General features: G+C 37.7%; 1 protein-coding gene across 1 annotated transcript; it reads right to left on the bottom strand.

Annotated features, from left to right (window-relative positions):
• Positions 1 to 4,653: 4,653 nt before the first annotated feature.
• LOC122840854 (noelin-3-like) lies at positions 4,654 to 18,020 on the bottom strand. The gene is made up of 6 exons (XM_044133599.1): positions 17,593 to 18,020; positions 14,502 to 14,645; positions 11,153 to 11,308; positions 9,555 to 9,774; positions 8,526 to 8,632; positions 4,654 to 6,271 (listed from the first exon to the last, which is right to left on the bottom strand). The coding sequence occupies exons 1-6, from the start codon at positions 17,659 to 17,661 to the stop codon at positions 5,594 to 5,596; spliced, it is 1,374 nt and encodes a 457-aa protein (XP_043989534.1). The 5' UTR covers positions 17,662 to 18,020; the 3' UTR covers positions 4,654 to 5,593.
• Positions 18,021 to 18,245: the final 225 nt, after the last annotated feature.

The following is an 18,245-nucleotide window of genomic DNA, read 5'->3' as shown; positions in this document are numbered from 1 at the left end:
TCAAATAATATGAAAAAAAAAATCTAAGAGCACACAAAACAGCCTTCTTGTTTATGTTAGAAACTGTGAGGAAAACTGTATATTTTTTTCCAATCTCTAACAAAATCCAAACTACCTACTTTGAAATTTCATCTACGTGTTCAGATTTCAGGAACATACAGGTGTAAAAATATGTTTACCACTTGTGGAAATCTGCTGCACTTGATCCATTTCAGTTTGGACACTGGCCATGTCTAATTTATGGCTCGCACTGCAACTGCAAATGGCTATGCTAGCATGGCAGCCTTTACATGCAAAAGCAGCATGCTGAAATGTTCAAAGACACAATAATAACTCAGAAGAAAACCTTGACAACTACAGAATTGGAAAATGAAATAAATGTATAGTTGTAATGTGAAGCATGAAAGAGAAAATTTAAACAATACATTCCCTCAATCATCAAGAGAGTTATAATATTTCTGAGTAAATTAAATAAAAATGAACAGTGAGAACATAAGCTTTAGCTTAAATCATAAAAATATTTTATGTTGACTTTTATTCTGCCTTGACTTCTGGGTTTTTCTTTTGTCATGTTTGATTTGATAATCCCTTTTCCAACTTCTAGATCCATCCATCCATCCATCCATCCATCCATCCATCCATCCATCCATCCATCCATCCATCCATCCATCCATCCATCCATCCATCCATCCATCCATCCATCCATCCATCCATCCATCCATCCATCCATCCATCCATCCATCCATCCATCCATCCATCCATCCATCCATCCATCCATCCATCCATCCATCCATCCATCCACCCACCCATCCATCCACCCACCCATCCATCCATCCATCCATCCATCCATCCATCCATCCATCCATCCATCCATCCATTTTCTAACACCCTCGTCCCTTAGAAGGGTTAGAAGGGGTGCTTGTGTTGATCTCCAGCTAACGTTCTGGGCAAGAGGCGGGGTTCATCCTGGACAAGTGGCAAGTCTGTCGCAGAGCATCTTTAAAATTTATCAAAGAACAATAAAACTTTGTTCAACTTCATACACCTCCTGCATCCTGTTACATATTCCATGAAACAAGTAAATCATTTCAATGAAGGACATCATGCCAGCACTCAAACATGTGATTGTTGTGTGACGGTCTGGGCTGCATCAAACCACTTGAACCTGAAATAAAATGTCCAGTGAGCAGAAATGGGTTGTAACTATTTATTTTACTAACTTTTTGGAAAAACTGTATTTTTGGGCATATTCTAACAACACCTTACCTGTGACCTTTACTTGAGTAATGTTATTATGAAGTGTTGCTAATCTCATTTGAGCAAAATTTCTAGCTACTGAGATTGACTTCACTAAATGATGAACAAACATGTTTTAAGTAAAATGCATTAAACACAGACACAAACCTACAGTTTATGTTGAAGTGAAGCCTCTTTTTTTTCACAATCTTTGTTGTTTTGTTATTTTCATCTCCTGAGCCTGTTGTACCATTTGCAGGTAAAGTGAACATACTGCAAATAGCAGAGTAAATATTTTCACTGTTACTTTGCAATGTTGCAACATATGTTACCTTCTGTAAATATTTGATTTAGACGTTTTACATTGAAAAATAGACTTTGAAAAGTGCTTTCTCCTATTTAAATTAGTTATTTTGCAAATATATTGTTGATTTCTGTTTTTTATTTCTATTTTCAGTCCGTAAAGTAACAGAATTTGTGCTTAATTTCACTATTTGATTTCTCTGATTACATTATTTGAAAATGTTAAATCAAACATTATGTTTACAGTTAATACTTGGGTGACTTTTAAAAAAAATATATATATATTTTTTTTTTTTTTACCAAATACCTCTTTACTTGTGTAAAAATATTTTGTAGAGCCATTCTTACTTGAGTACAAAGTTGTATTTCATCTTTATCTGATATTTACATTTTATTTGAATCATTTCAATATGATAAAATAAAGCAAAAAGAAAATAAACCTATAAGGTGAAAAACTTTTTCATATGTTAACTTAATACTGGAGCCACTTCCCAGAAAGATTTAGCTCAGGCTGCATGGTGATTCACCTGAGGTTTGCTGACATCTTTTCCCTCAAGACATCAATATCTCATGAAATCTATACTTGTCTTTGCTTCCTACGGTGTAGACTCAGTGCATGCTACTTTGACCTTTGTGATGCTTCCGGTCTGGCTGGTGTGTATTGATCTGACATGGAGAGGAGGCTCTGCATCCAACCTGCAAGAGATTAGGATGTAAGAAGTCTGTGTTCACTCTATCAAAAATACTGGTGACTTCTACAGAGAGACTGGTGAGATGATTATGAATATCAGGGGTCTCAAACTCCAGTCCTCCAGTCGCTGTCCTGCAGTTTTTAGATGTGCCACAGCTACAAAACACTGGAAAGAAATGGTTTAATTACCTCCTCCTTGTTCAGATCAGTTCTCCAGAGCCTTGCTAATGACCTAATTATTCTATTCAGGTGGTGCAGCAGAGGCACATCTAAAAGTTGCAGGACAGAGACCCTTGAGGACTGGAGTTAGAGACTCCTGATGTATATAATCTACCTTAACATACGATCTCCTCAGTCCTAAAGGTCGGCAAAAGATTGAAAGGATTTCCAAAAAGTAAACAGATCTCTGCAAAAGTGCAAAAAGTGAATGATTTGGAGTATAGTGAAAGTTTTTAATCTTTTTGAAAATAAAATTAAGGATTATTTTTTAGAATTGCCTAGTGAGAATTCTGCTTCCCTCATTAATCCTAAGGATCTGAAAAAAACAACAACAACAAAAAAATCAGATTTGCCAGATAATCAACTGATAATTAACTTCTATTCTTGGGTTTCACTGTGTGCTGAAGGGTATTTGCTGTTAGATTTACTTACCACAAAAATCCATTTTCCAGTTTTCACTTGCTAATCTGCTCATTTTGCATTCATTATTTTTGTACAGCAAAAATAAGATCTCTGATTTGGCAGGAGATAATCTCACTCCATCTTTTCAAAGCATCAGCTTGTTTGGCTCGACTAGCAGCCTGAAAATTAGGAGAAAAAACTTGCAATACTTGTCTTGGAGCTTGTGAGAAAGAATGTGTTATTTGTCCAGGGATTTGCACATATTATCCTCCGTTGAAAACTTCACATGGAGAAAGAAGCAAGAAAAAGGGTTTCTTACCTTCTCAACTTTTTATTGCACAGGAAACTGAAACAAATGACACATACTCACTAATTTAACATCCCATATGTCAATATATTTTAAATAAATAAAGCCTGTTAAAATTGAGGTTCAAACAAGGTTCCTTTCAAATAATCCCTTACGTCAAAGTCAACATCCATAACCTTGCCGTACCACTTGTGATTTAATTACACGGTTTGTTGATGCTTTCACTCAGGGGCGCGTTCTGGCTGCACTGTTTGATTCCTCTATTACTGCTGTCCTCCTCTCAGCAGCATTTAGAGAGCAGCTGTGCTGGTTAAAAAAGTACATCTTTCATAAATTTTAAGAGAATCACATATGTGATGCTCTAAAAATAGCACAGATCTGATTCAGTATCTGTATTGAACTAATTGTTGGCATGGATCCTGGGCTCTGGCCACCAGTTCAGACTTGTTGGTGCTGAACATGTACTGGCAGATGTTTCTCTTAGTGTTTAAGCTTATAAGTAAAAATATGTTGCATGCAATAAAACACCCATAGAGTGCAATGATTTGCAATCTTAAAAATTTCCTGTTTTTGCCTTTTTGTCCCAATTTAAGGTTCGAAATCATCAAAGAAGATGTTTTATTTTATTTTATACAACAATAAGCAGAGTAAATACAAAATACAATAATAAAGTAGAAATGATTATTTTATTTCGTAAGGGAAACAGGTATCCAAACTAACTTTGCCCTATGTGAAGAGAAAATTGTATCCTGTAGATAGATGTCAAACACTTTGTTTCCTGAAGTATATGTATATATCTCTGAATTATCTGGAATGGGGGGGAGTGTGTTGATTATTGAGATCTTTTTGTCTACTTTATGTTGTCAGTTTTTTTTTTAAGTGATTTCTTACTTCCAAAGGTCTGGCTTGAACAAAAAATGTAGCATTAAAGTTAATTTATTATTTCACAAGGAGATAATTATTTGTTTGCATTCATAGGTTCACATTGGTTTGAATAGTATTTTTTCTCTTTAAATAAAAATTCCTTATTGTATTGGATATTTTTTTGTTGGATATAAATTGTTTTTCAAATATTGAACTGGTGATGGTAATGGTAACTGCAGAGCACTGTCTATATCTATGCTTTACAGAGAAGTAACATATATTATTGGCTCCAACAGGAAAGCAGACGTGATGGCTGAAAGCCACTGTATTATATTTCTGAATTTCAACCTTTATCTGCTTCGAAACATGTAGAACTAGTAAATGCTAACAGCCTGTAGGGAGTATTTGACAAAAAGCAGTCATACTGCAAATTTAATAAAGCATAAAGAATCTATTTAGAGCTTTCTTTTTCCACAAAAACAGAAGAATTATCTTCTGAAAAAATTTAAGTAATATAACCAGGGCCTACAGGAACACTAAGCTATTTGAAAACTGCTGTGATCTTTGACATTTGATCCCATAAGTCTTTTAAAGAAATTTTTTTATTTAAGAAAGAAAACATACATCCCTAGTCTTATGAAAACAATATTTTATTTACCTATGGATACAATCTTATTTACACAAACAAACACATAATGAACTGAACTACCGCAGCATGTAAAACTGGATCATGACAATAGCTTCATTGAAGGAGAATGCAATGTCGTGCAAATACAAAATGCACACAAGTACAGTAAAAATGCCAACAGGATAGCCAACATTCATGCACAAGAAGTGTTATCCTTTGGCTTACGGCACATACTACACAGAATAAGGCATACAAACTGCTGCTAAAGTTACAAAAAGCTACAATATCTCAGAGTACTAAGTTAAAGGCAGTCAGATAATAGTGGTCGCTAAGAACTTTGACTTGATACTTCAAGATATCCAGTGACCATGATGACCACATAATCCCCACATAAACACAAAAGTAGCCAAGTACATTAACTGTACAAGTACATTATGGTCCCTCCGCACATGTCACAAGGTCAAGTGCAAAATCTGACATGGGAAACAATACAAAGCTAAATGCAGGCAGTGAAAAGCAGGAATAATTATACTAATATTATGAATAAATGGCAAGGAAAGAATAAATGATTAATGATCACAGTCAAAGATTTGAATAAATTAGTGTGCATAAATAAATGGGATTTCTACATGAGAAAAAAAATAAAAATAAATACGAAGAGGAAAATGCCACAGTTTATTTCAGGGGTCAAAAAGCTGTATCTTCCTTTTAAACTCTTTTATCAATAGAGTATACACTAATTATTAAATCAGTGTACAGAAATAAGTTTAAGTTTAATATTAAAAGAGGTAAGTTGATCTCAGTGAAAAAAGGCAAAAGTAAAACAAAAACTAATATGAGTAAATCAGAATAAATTAAAAGTTGAATAAATTATCTGAATATTTTTAGGCACAACCTTCCAGTTTTGTATATTTTCTTTCTTTCTCTCACCTGCACAGTGTCTTTAAGAGTCATCCTCTGTTTTAATAATGTGAAAAAGTGTAACGTTAAACAGGACCTGGTGGCCATTATTCCAGCCGTAAAGGGCGCGGTCCCTGGCATTGTAGTCCAGCATGGACATGTGAAAGTACTGATTATGGAAGGGAATGTCTGTGTACTCGTACGTTGATGTTTTAGTGGAGAAGGCGTAGTACACTTTGGCACCAGTGAGGTGGGAGTTGGTGATGTAGAGAGTGCCGCAGATCATGAACGACTCGCCTGCATTCCTCTTGGAGTATTCTGTGTTCCACGTGTCGAGGATCTGGAGGGTGTCTGGGTTCAGCCGGCTGATGACAATGTTCCCCGCGTTCTGGTTGGTCGCATACACGGCCCACAGGCCCAGCTCGTCCACCATGAGATCGATGTCCGAGAAGCCCCCCCATGTGTACGGGTACACGTTGTGGAAGCCTGCTGACTCCAGCGCCCTCTGGGTTATGACTAGGCCCGTCTCAAAGCTGTACCTCACAATGATGTTGCTTTGCATCTTGTTGTAGTACAGAGACCCATTGTAGACAACATGGTTGGTTCCGGCCCATTTGAAAGGAAGGTTGTAGGTCATGGATTCGACTCCTGCCACAAAGTCACTGATGGATTTATACTCTTTCACGATCCTATTGTTGGTGTAGCTGTCCATGTACCAAACCTGTGGACAAAGACAGAAAACACTTTTGTAATGTTTGAAATTGGAAACATGGAACACAATTACAGACACAAATATATAAGAGACAACTCTTATAATTAGGTTTCTTTCTGTACACCCTTCGTCCCTAATGGGGTCAGGAGGGTTGTTGGTGCCTATCTCCAGCTGCGTTCCGGGCGAGTGGCAGGGTGAACCCTGCCACTCGCAGGGTAACACAGAGAAGGGTACAGCTTTGCCAGGGTCAATAGAATATACAGGGTACAGCTTTGCCACCTTGCAGGGCAACACAGAGATATACAAGACAAACAACCATGCACACACACACTCACACCAAGGGAGAATTTAGAGAGAGCAATTAACCTGACAGTCATGTTTTTGGACTGTGGGAGGAAGCCAGAGAGAACCCACGCATGCACAGGGAGAACATGCAAAGTCCATGCAGAAAGACCCTGGGCCGGGAATCGAACCCAGGACCTTCTTGCTGCAAGGCAACAGCTCTACCAACTGCGCCACTGTGCAGCCATAATTAGGTTTTAAGAAGTATAATTATAGTTGAAATTGACCACATAAAAAGCTGTCTTTTTTGCTTATGATGGCAACGTAGTATAAAATTAGCTGCAATAAACAATACTTAGACAACAAAAAATGTATGCTTTTCTTCAGCTTTTGATGATATGAAATATTACCTGACTTAGTATTGGTACATTAAACTATCTGGTCATTAAACTATCTGGTCTTGGAAAAAGGGCCATGTTATAATTATTACTTAATTCATTGCATTTTCTAGAATCAACTCCTCAGAAAATGGTAAATATTAAAAGAATGTACTTCCTGGATGGAATAATATGATTGTCAGTGCAATGAATTCAAAGTAAGACATGGGGTACAATACATAAAAACATGTATTTTAATGTTCTTTTCTGCTGTATAATTACATCTTATCAGTATTAGTAAAGCTTAACATCATAAACCATATGGGCCTGTTTTACACTCAGCAGCAGATCCTTCTGTCCAGATGACACTTAGGAGGTGGGACAAGGTCAACTCATTAGATATTTCAATAATTCAACTTTTTCACACAGAAAAAAAAGATTAGAATAAAGTTAAATTATTAAAAGTCAAATTTGAATAATTTCACATTTTTTCTGCAAAAAAAGAGAAGATTTTAGTAAGCACTCAGTTTCCTTTACAGACGTTAAACATCACCATCTGAGCATTTTCTGCGAATAAGAGAAATGTTTCCTATAAACATGTTTCCTTTCAGGGACACAGGTGTACACTGGACATCAGTCCATTAAATGCAGCACAAAGACACACGACGAACAACCAGGCACACACACTCGCATCTAAAAGCAATTTAGAGAGACCAATTTAAGTAACAGTCACGTTTTTGGAATGGGGGAGGAAGTTGGAGTACCTGGAGATAATCCGCGGATTGATGGGGGAAACATGCAAACTCCATTTAGAAAAAGCCCAGGAAAAACAATGCTACCAACTGTGCCACGATGCAGCCCTGTATAATATTCATATTTGTTTATTTGCAGCATATGTGAAGTATTACATTCCAGGTTTAGGCTGACTTCCAATAACGAGTGTTTTCTGATCCGGTCCAAAGTATTGGACTGGAGTCTCAGTCAAAACATTTTATATTATCTGTTTCAGAGTCTGTGGCTGATCTCAACTTCTAAATACTTGTTTGTTTACAGTCTGATTTTATGTAAGAAAATGACATTTTGCACATCCAATTTAAAAAAACAAACAAACAAATAAAACATGGCTGCTGTTGTATGCCTAACTTGCCAAATTCCATAATATTTGTTGAGCTAACAAACCTGCATTTTCCCCAGTACCATAATCGTTTTTCCACCTTTACCAATGATAATCACAGAGAAGAGAATTAATGTGAGCTGCTTCCTGTCTACATGAATTCAGTGATCTGCTCTACATGCTGTGCTTAGACATCTGTCCCTGTGAGGGAGAGCGACACAGAAAGTAGCATAAAGTATCCTTTAAATTCTACAACATTTAAAATAAATCTATATGATGCACAAATGCGCTGGAGTTTTTATGTAATATAAATGCATGCCACCAGACCACCGCACTAAACCTATACAGGGTAAGATGAGAACTGCAGTAATTCTACTTTTTAATCACAAATGTCTTTCATCTAGAAGAAATGATTTAGGATGATGTTAAGTATGTAAGACCGACTGTAAGCATCCATTGCACAGTAGAAAATCAGAGCAAATCATCTCACCTTGTTGTTTTTAAGAGAAGCTAATGGATCAGTCATCCAAGCTCCAAATCGTGTCCCGGAAGTCTTCACTGTCTGCGGCCCAGTGATCTTCATCAGCTTGCCACAGGCTGTAAAACATGTCACACAGCTCTCATCGCTTATGTTCTCATGTTATGACTGAAATACAACTCAAAGTGCAGGCAGCAACAAAAGTGTGGGCGGCATTGCGAGCACTGCCAACACTACAGATCTCACTATTAAACAAATACAAGGGGAAGGTAACACGCAAGTGCTGAAGTATAACCTCACCACGTCTGTCTGAATTTGGAGAAATGTTTATTTTTGATGGTTTATTTTCAGAGATACTTCAGTTGTACTTAATTTCATCTGGCTAGACACCTTATTACTTCTAAATGCCAGCAAGGCATCACTTGTACAGGTTTTTCAGGTTCACATTAAGTACATATTTTACCAAATCAATTAAATGCTTCAGCCCAACACTACGGCCAAGCAATCTTTTTAAGCACCAAAGGATTTCTTGTTAGAATACATCAGTTCGTTCTTTTTGTTGACACTTTGGCAGACAAAAGTGAGTAGTGGAAAACTGGAAATCTAGTTATGGAAGCCTTTAACACAAGACAAGGAAGCTCTGGGAGAAGAATTGATCTTTATTAGTCCAGTTAAACGTCAGTGGGTGCAGTGATGTAATCACACTTTCTTATGTCTCAGTTGCAAATGTCAACAAAGAAGAGAGAATCAGATCTGAGAAAACAAAATCCCATTTGTAGGCTAAATTTGATTTTGTTCACTTTGAATAAAACCAGGATTTGCCTGTAAGTTCTAATGCACAAAGCTTCACAATTTTACAAAGATAAAATATAATGTCCTGTGACTCCAAATGAGGCTTTTTTCAATCAACTAAAATCATTTTGGCTCTGGCTACAGCTCTGTCGTACTTCCTGGTCTCCTGCTAAAATGCCAATCTGCTTGCACCAGCAGGAAATGTGCCAGTTATCCTTTATGTTTTTGACATTGATTGGAGAGACTCACTGAGTTTGTTCATGCAGCTGTGAAGCCTGTTCTCCAGGTTCTGGACCCTCTGCTGCAGCTCCTCATAGTCATAGGCTCCCATTTCCTCCTGAATGCCCATTAACACACTGGACAGGTTTCTGATCTCCTCTTTGAACTGCGAGATTAGCTTGGCATCCGTCTTGTACTGCTCCAGGACAGGAATCAATGGCTGCAGGGATTCCATCTTCCCCTTCAGATCCTGAAAATGCAATTTAGAAAATAAATAATGACTGTAATTCCATGATATAAAACAACTACAAATCCTCTTTTCTATTTATTCACGACACTTTCACTTTTTTGTCTTGCATAAAATACCAATTTTAGCATATTTTGCATCAAATCCCATAAAAAAATGAATGTTCAACATTCATAGGGTCCTCAGGTTGATAGTGGGGACCAAGAGTCCTTCAATTTTCACATAAAGAATAGATCTAAAGAAGAACCTGTCCAGACTGAGCCTTCTTTTTAATTCACTTGAGTTCTTTCAAGTCAAATTTAAAATTCAAGATTAATAATGAATACAATTTCTAAACGTTTTAAAGGACTTTGTTCATTTTTATTCATACGTTTTAACCCCCTGCCCCTTCTGGACAAGTTCCACTCTAAGACTTGGCTTCAAAAAGTGCTGGCGTCAAACACTTCCATCACTGGAGGCGTGACAATGAGCAGCTGGATTGCAACAAGGTTACGGTTTCACCGAAAACCAGCTCAGTGTAAAAGGGGCTTAAACTAGTAGGATTGGATCCTTACAGGTTTAAGGTATCTTCCTGTTAGCCACTTTTCCATAAAGGCCAGATTTACTCAGTGCATTTCTGCAGCTTGGGACACCTGGCTCCTTTTTGGTCAAGGCACAGTGACATTGTACAAAGTTTGGCAATTAATTACACAGACAGAAAATGTATTAGATAACTAGGTGACTTCTAAAGGCAGTTGGATAAACCAGATTTTATTAAAAAAAATTTAGAGTGAAGGGGCAGAGGATTGGTAAATACAACTGCATCTCACATTTTCAGATTTTTATTGAGTGCCATATTTAATTTTTCTTCCATGACACATTTCTGAACTGTATTGTGTTTGTCTAGTAACTAAAATTGCCTGCAAAATATGTTGAAATTTTTGGCTGTAATGTAATAAAATGGGGAAAACAACTTAGTCTTTTAAAATGTCTGTTTGGAATATCTGAAAACTGTGGTATTGCCAAATAGCAATGGAAAGAGAACTGAGAAAAAAAAACTGAGAAAAAAAAAAACTGAGATAAAAGTTGAAACTCCAAGGTAACCTTATAGATAGACAGTAATTAAGTGTGTAATTTTCTATTCTATAAAAGTGTTCTCCTTGGTCAGCTCTGTGAAACATCCTTTCGCCTTTTATAGATCAAACAAACCTCAACATTTTCAGGTTTATTGCTGCAGTCAAACAGTGTCTCAGTTTTAAAACTTGTCCTTGTTAGGACAGAGGTGGACCTTTGATGATCCTTTCAGGGATTCAATTTTATGTATTCACATGCATATCAGGTATCTTGTGCAAAAACTACTCTGAGATGTTTCTCACGCAGTTAAAGATCAAACAAAATATACCTGAAAGTTTTTGTTGACGAGGGTCTTCCTGTCCGACTCGATCTGCCGGAACTTTGACCGCAGCCCTTTGATCTGGCTCTCCATCCTCATGATGTACTGAAAGTCTCTCTGCGTGCGCAGGTTCAGCACCTCGATTGACTGTGACATGTTCTGTACCTTTTGAAAAGAATCAGACGGTGCAACATTGATTTTCCCGTCCACCGGCAGATTAAAATGTCCTTCTTCTTTAGCTGTTTAGTACCTTGCTTCACTTTATTTTCTCCAGAAACAAAAAGAAACCAGAACAACTCCTTGACCTCCAGTGTGATTGCCTTTCGACAAACTTGCAGGATGTATCAGCTTCAAAAGTACAATTTCAATCAGATTTACATACACTATATAAAAGGGAAACAAGCTTTATAGTCCTCATTGACTGTCATAGAAAGGCACTTAAACTTCCTCATTTCCATTTTCCAAATGCCAGAATGATGATTAGATTTTTATTTTTTTCAAATTCAATTAAAAACGAAGTAGAGCTGAGATCAGAAATTTATAATAGCCTCTCCAAAACATTGACGTTTCCGGGATTAATCTCTTTGTACGTAACTTTGCTGTACTATCAGGATCATTGCCTATTTGGTAGGCCCATTTTTTCTGATGCTTTCATGCCTGATTGATGTCTGGAGATATTATGCCAGTATTTCCTTTTAACATTCTTTCTATTCTATGACATGCACCAGTCCCTCCTGCAGCAAAACAGCCGCACAACAGGATGCTGCCACCCTTGTACTACGTTAACGTTCAGGTAGTGCTCAAAGGCTTGAACATTCACTTTTTTTTCAATCCTTTGTGAAAAATTATCTTAACATAGTTTCATCAAAACATAGGAGGTGTCCCCACAAATTAAGCTAGTTGTCCCTTAGTGCATTTACAAACTGCAAGCTTTTCTTTTGGACTGAGTGGCTTTTTAACCCCTACCAGTACAAATCTTAGGTTCTGCCAGTATCCTTATGCAGCTTTTTATGATTTAAGTGTTAATTCCTCACAGGAATACTTTCATCTGCAAGACACAGAACCAGATTCCATGGCCATTTTATTAGATGTGTTTATAATTTCACTCAAGAAACCAATGTATTTGAAGTCTGCCTTAACTCAAAAAAAAAAATTAAATAACCTATATGAAGACATTTAGCAAAAATAAATAATAGTTTGATTTTATGTCAGCTAGTGGGAACAAAAGGTTGACAGTGCATGTAAATGATTGATTTCAATAAATATCTGACTTCAACTGTATGTTGTATGCACCAGGACAATTTGCGTTTCGGCTTTAGTCACTGTAAAGTCACACACAGCATTTTTCCTGCTTCTTTTGTAACTTTTGTGTGTTTCTTTCAGATATCAAGAAAAAAATAAATAAATCTGCAGCATTTGGTAGTTTATCTGAGAGAAGAACAAGATTACAGGGAGCCTTTTTCTGGTTTAACAAAAAGCTTACTGGGTTTGTAGGGCACACGGACAAGAAAAAAAAAGTGATCCTTTCTTCTTTCTCTTTGACTCTATTTGTAATAAAGCTAACATTATTGGAGCACATCAGAAGCAATGCAGCACAACCATCACACTCTGTGTTCATCCCTGGCCTGGGCAGAGGGATACTGAAAAGGCCTTTGCGAAGCCCTGAGGCAGCTTAGTACATTAGTGTCAGAGGCCCCAGCAAATGACAGAGAGCATGCATTGGCTTACAGTGGTTAAATGTAGGCTAAATCACAATGCAACAATCACTTCGGAGAGAATCCAGTGCTGTAATATTTGTTTCCTAGTAGATGTGTAAAATGTAAACTACATACACCCAATGTTTTTTCTGGTTTGTAAATAATGTCTACGCCTAATTTAGTCACCAAGACTCTGAGGATTGAAGAGAAAGTAATTCTACTGCAGACAATGGAGTTGTCCAGCACAAAGTGTGGACTAGAATCTTCCTAGGATGCTGGATTTAGACCTTGTGGGATCATCATGATTAAAAACCAAGTTTCCTAAGATATCTTGTCAGGATTGCTGCAATTTTTTTTGGGGGAAGCAATGAAATCCTCTTCTTGTATAATCAGAGCACAATTAAAACAGTCAAGCTTGTGCTCTACGCTGGTTAGATGCGGTCAGCACTTTCCCTGGTCTCCATTCCACCGTGGTCATTGAAATAATGGTGTTTGAATTGGGAACTTTATGATGTTTAGGATTTAGGACACTCATATTTTCTATTTGCAGATGATACGGTTTTGTTGACATCTTCAAACCATGAGTTCCACTAGAGAGGCTCACAGAAGAGTGTGAGTCTCCTGGAGGAAAATGTGGATTGTTCTCTCCTGGTCAGAGGTCAGTCTTTTCCTCAGTCAGAAGAATTCGCGTATATTAATGTCTTATTAATGAGTAATTACAAGATGGAGCTGGAGATGGGTTGGGCCTCTTCTGCAGAAAAGAATGTGCTGTTCTGGTTCATATGATGAAGAAAGAGAATTGTTTAACTCTCATCTACTGTTAAGAAATATGGATCATGAATCATGACCAAAGGATCAAGATTCTGGACCCAAGCAGGTAGCATGAGCTAGCTCCTCTGTGTGGTTGCACTCAGGTCAGGAGCTCTGCAGCTTTGGGGAAGCTTGGTCTTACCTGCATAGCAGTCACTTTAGATGATTTGGGCATCAGACCAAGATGCCTCCTAAATGCCTCCTGTTGGAGTTAACTTCAAACGCGTCTCATTAGGGCAGCGGGGAGGGGAACAACAGGGTAGACCCAGAGCACATCTGAGGGACTCTGTTTCCCTTCTGGCCAGGAAAATTATCAGTGGTGAACTGCTACCTTCCCACATAAATAATTACCAGCTTCTTTATAAATAATGACCCAATGCAAATGTGATGAGAGTTTTAAAGTGTCTGCATTAACCACAGTGATGTCTGTAGTTTTAAGAAGGTAAAAAGGATGAATTAAGCCGAGTTCCTTCTCAACTGCAGGTAAGGTGTTAACCACTCATCTCTTCTAATGGAACCTCGCTTCAAAAATGCTGCAATATTTCTTTATAGCCCCCATTGGTTGCAAAACAGATGACACTCCAGTTCTGTTAAGATAGGATGGAAGGCAATCTCATCTTCACAACATGTCATTTGGCTGATCTCATCCATGCAATAGATGCAGAGGCAGAAAACGGTGTTGTGAATCTCGCTGGCACAATCTATGGGAGGATTACAGCAGCAAAGTGATATGAGTAATAGCTGAAAATCAATGTCTGTATAAATTCAGGTGTGCTGATCGTAAAAAGACTTTGCATGCATTTCAGTGTGTGTGTGTGTGTGTGTGTGTGTGTGTGTAGGCGCGCTCATGCCTTTTCCAGGAGCTGGCGGAGCTGTCTGCCTTTGGCATCTCTGGAGCAGAGATTCTGTTCAGGTGCCACCACTGTGCAGATACAGCGCCCATCTGCATCCTGAGCTGAGCTGTACACCTGCCAACCCTCCTTTGGCCTGATGGTCTGCACACAAACATGCAAAGCATAAATTTACTGCTCATACCTCAGTGGAGACAAAGAAAATGAATACCAATGATATCGTTATAACAAAAGTAGCACATACTATCGTTGTGATGTTCAGTTATTTTCTTCCCTTTGTGGCTTTTTCATTCGTTGCCTTATTTCCCAAAAGCTTTGACACAAACCCGTTCCAGAAACTTATTTTCAAAGTCTGGAAGAACGAAATGCTTTTGCTGTAAGATACTTCTTTGTTCAATGTGTGTTGTCTCTAGTGAATTGCCTCTTCAACTATAAACAGTCTTGCCTAGTCTGGATGAATACCACAAGTGTTGAAATTGTACTGTTCTGTTATTGTTTAATATAAAACCCTGCAGGGAGTAACAGAGAAACATAAATTCAGGCATTTTTCTCTCCTTTTTAGAACATGCAACAGGCTCTCCAAAGCTATTGTATAAATCCAATAAAAGAGAGACAGAGAGAGAAAAAAATAACTTTCCCGGTCCAGAAAATGTTAAAAAGAAATGTGGAATAAGATTCAGGTATTTATCAGGTCTGGATGAGTGAGAATGTAATGGAAAAGGAAATTTATTCTATTTCCTCACTCAGAAAATAAACTTTCACCATGATTTGGCATCATTGGATGGAGATTTTAATCTTTATATTGGGTAATATGAGTGTTTAATAAACTTTTATCATAACTCTCCAGCTTTGAGGATCCATCCATCCATCCATCCATCCATCCATCCATCCATCCATCCATCCATCCATCCATCCATCCATCCATCCATCCATCCATCCATCCATCCATCCATCCATCCAGCCATCCATCCATCCATCCATCCATCCATCCATCCATCCATCCATCCATCCATCCATCCATCGCTCTATTACTGCAGAAATACTTGTCATAAATTAATTGCGATTGACACAAGAACTGTGGCCATTTCCTTCTGAAAATCAGAACAACAAAAGTAACAAAGTGGAAAACTAGATCTAAAGACCGTGCTGAGCATCCTAGAGTGTTAGCATGTGCAAATAGACTTTAATTGTGGTTGGACATTTTGTCCCAAACAGTAGCCTTTATGACAGCCAATCAGTTTCTGTTTGGAATGTGCTCAACATAATGAAAACGAAGCCCCAAGGGGGAATGCAGTGGGAACAATGCGCTTAACTTGGAAGCCTATGGATTTACATAGAAGTTGGGTGTCCTCCGGTGCAGCCATCATTTCACTTTGCCATTCACCCCAGTTTGAGCAGTTTGAAGAACATTTGGCACAGGATACAAAGAGCACATCCTCTCTGAGTGAGTCAATGGAGGTAGTTCAATTTTTGACTCATCAAGAGGCAGCATTTCATTTCTTTATGAGTTTTGTGTATATACCTTATATATAAATAAGGTGTTGACATATTCATATTTTGAAATTCACTCTTTTTCTAACTTTTTTCAAACACTAATAGAATGTCACATCACATGAGAAAGGGTTATTTAAATACAGTAACTGGTATTTATATGTAAACTAGAGCTTCTGTGCTAATCATGTGCTCCATGAAATTTGCAAAACACTTCAAAAATGTGTTGACAAGTTTGCTAAAGGATGACATCATGACAAACTATTAGGGAACAAGTGCGCACATAGAGAAACCAACATGACATAATGTCTATAATCTGCAATCAGCTGGGTTAAAAGTAGGAGGAAATAGAAAGACATCTCCCACTTTGATTATTTTTTAGACCTCTGAAATAATTTGGTGTCAGTAGTCTTTGAAAAAGCTCTTTCTTCTGTCTCTTGAGTGACTCACATCCTTTCCCCTCTTTTCACGCTCACATTTTCTCATATTAAAACGATTCTGATGCCTAGCCAAGCCAGATGCTCTCCCCACTTGATTATTTTTTGTTTAAAAGGAACACTGCACAAAGACTTTTTCCGTTTTCCCCCCATTAAATAATTCAGACAGCTGGTCCCTCCTTTGTTTTGAGTTTTTCCATTCCTTTCCTTTGAAGAAATGTTTCTTCAGTCTAAAAATATTTCCTATCTTTCTGAGTTACAAGCCAGAGAGCCAGTTGTGGCAAGGTGAGGAAAACTGCTTTGCAATCAAGACACTGGCAAAAAATGGAAGAGCTCTACATGGGTGGGATGAACCTCATTGAGAATTGCTTGGTTTTGGTATTGTGATCAGCAAGTTGCTGGTTCTGTTTTCCAGGCTACTCCCAAAATGTTTAGAATGCTGAAACCATCCATAAAGTGGCATATTTGATTGTTACGCTAATTAAACGACCAAATCTAAAATATGTGCAAAATATACAAATTTATAAATACCTAATTGCAGTAACATGTAAAGCAAAATTTAATTACTGTTATACAGCAAAGGTAAACCATAAAACAAGCAATGGTCTAACTTTAGTATTTTTGTACAATATAAAGAGGATAGCTAAAAAATCTAATAATGAAAACAATCTTGTACTTATGACTAGATAGATAGATAGATAGATAGATAGATAGATAGATAGATAGATAGATAGATAGATAGATAGATAGATAGATAGATAGATAGATAGATAGATAGATAGATAGATAGATAGATAGATAGATAGATAGATAGATAGATAGATAGATAGATAGATAGATAGATAGATAGATAGATAGATAGATAGATAGATAGATAGATAGATAGATAGATAGATAGATAGATAGATAGATATTCTGTTTCTACTGAAAACAGAATATATATATATATAACAAGAGAAGAAGCTAAGGTGGCTCAGTCCTGTGTTCATGATTAAAAAAAAAATCATAAGATAATGCAATGCTCCTCCCAAAACAAATAAATGCCAAGTCTCCTAAACTTCACATTTCTAACAGCGCGTATAAAAACAGATTCGCTCGTGTTCATATTATGTTTCAGGTGCAAATGTGCAAATGTGAGGTAGTTTTGTGTTTTGGTAACTCACCACAGTAGGGCAGTATCCGAACAACAACAGGAACAGCAATGGGTTCAGAACCACGGACAGCGACCACATTCTGCTCCACCTTCACCTCAGCAACCCTAGATAACACAAATCTGAAGTTTCTCTCTCTTTTTTTTTATCCGTGCGCCTTGACCGCCGCGTCCACTACTCTGTAGTTAAACCCGAGACTTCCAGGGAATCAGGAGGTGGGTGGCACGTCCAACCACTCGTGTCCGTCACGCGTGCCATTCGGCCGAGCGGGGAGAAGCCTTGCATCCAGGAGGAGGGAAAAAGTTTGTGGGCACGCATGCGGCGAAAATCCGAGCTAATCGTTCAGAGGACCCTACTCCACGGATGTGACATCATCAAGCCGCCTGGCTTGGCTTTAAATGAGCCCAGCTTGCTTGTATGAGGAGGATCCAGCAGCAGCTGCGCAGCGACAAAAGTTGCAGCTGGTTGTATTCAGCGGAAAATAAGAAGGTGGTGCTGATAGCGCTGCGTCTTTGTCACCGTGCATAGGAGTTGGAAGATTGGCTGCTACATCAAAGGCGTACAAAAACTCAGTTTTGGTTTCAATTATTTATGAAGTGGCGAACAAGGCTTGGAAACTATTAGTACTCAATATTTTAATTCAGATTGTATGAATTTACCATATT

The sequence above is a fragment of the Gambusia affinis genome, linkage group LG12 (genome assembly GCF_019740435.1).
Source record: "Gambusia affinis linkage group LG12, SWU_Gaff_1.0, whole genome shotgun sequence".
In the NCBI taxonomy this organism is placed as follows: domain Eukaryota; kingdom Metazoa; phylum Chordata; class Actinopteri; order Cyprinodontiformes; family Poeciliidae; genus Gambusia; species Gambusia affinis.
The sequence above is the reverse complement of the archived record's forward strand: the minus strand, read 5'-3'. Positions and strand labels throughout refer to the sequence as shown.

Coding starts and splice junctions, on each gene's coding strand:
- LOC122840854 (XM_044133599.1), bottom strand. CDS start 17,661: ATGTGGTCGCTGTCCGTGGTTCTGAACCCATTGCTGTTCCTGTTGTTG. Junction 8,633..9,554: donor CAGCTGCATGAACAAACTCA/GTGAGTCTCTCC, acceptor CATGTTTTACAG/CCTGTGGCAAGCTGATGAAG. Junction 6,272..8,525: donor CTTCTCTTAAAAACAACAAG/GTGAGATGATTT, acceptor CTTTGTCCACAG/GTTTGGTACATGGACAGCTA.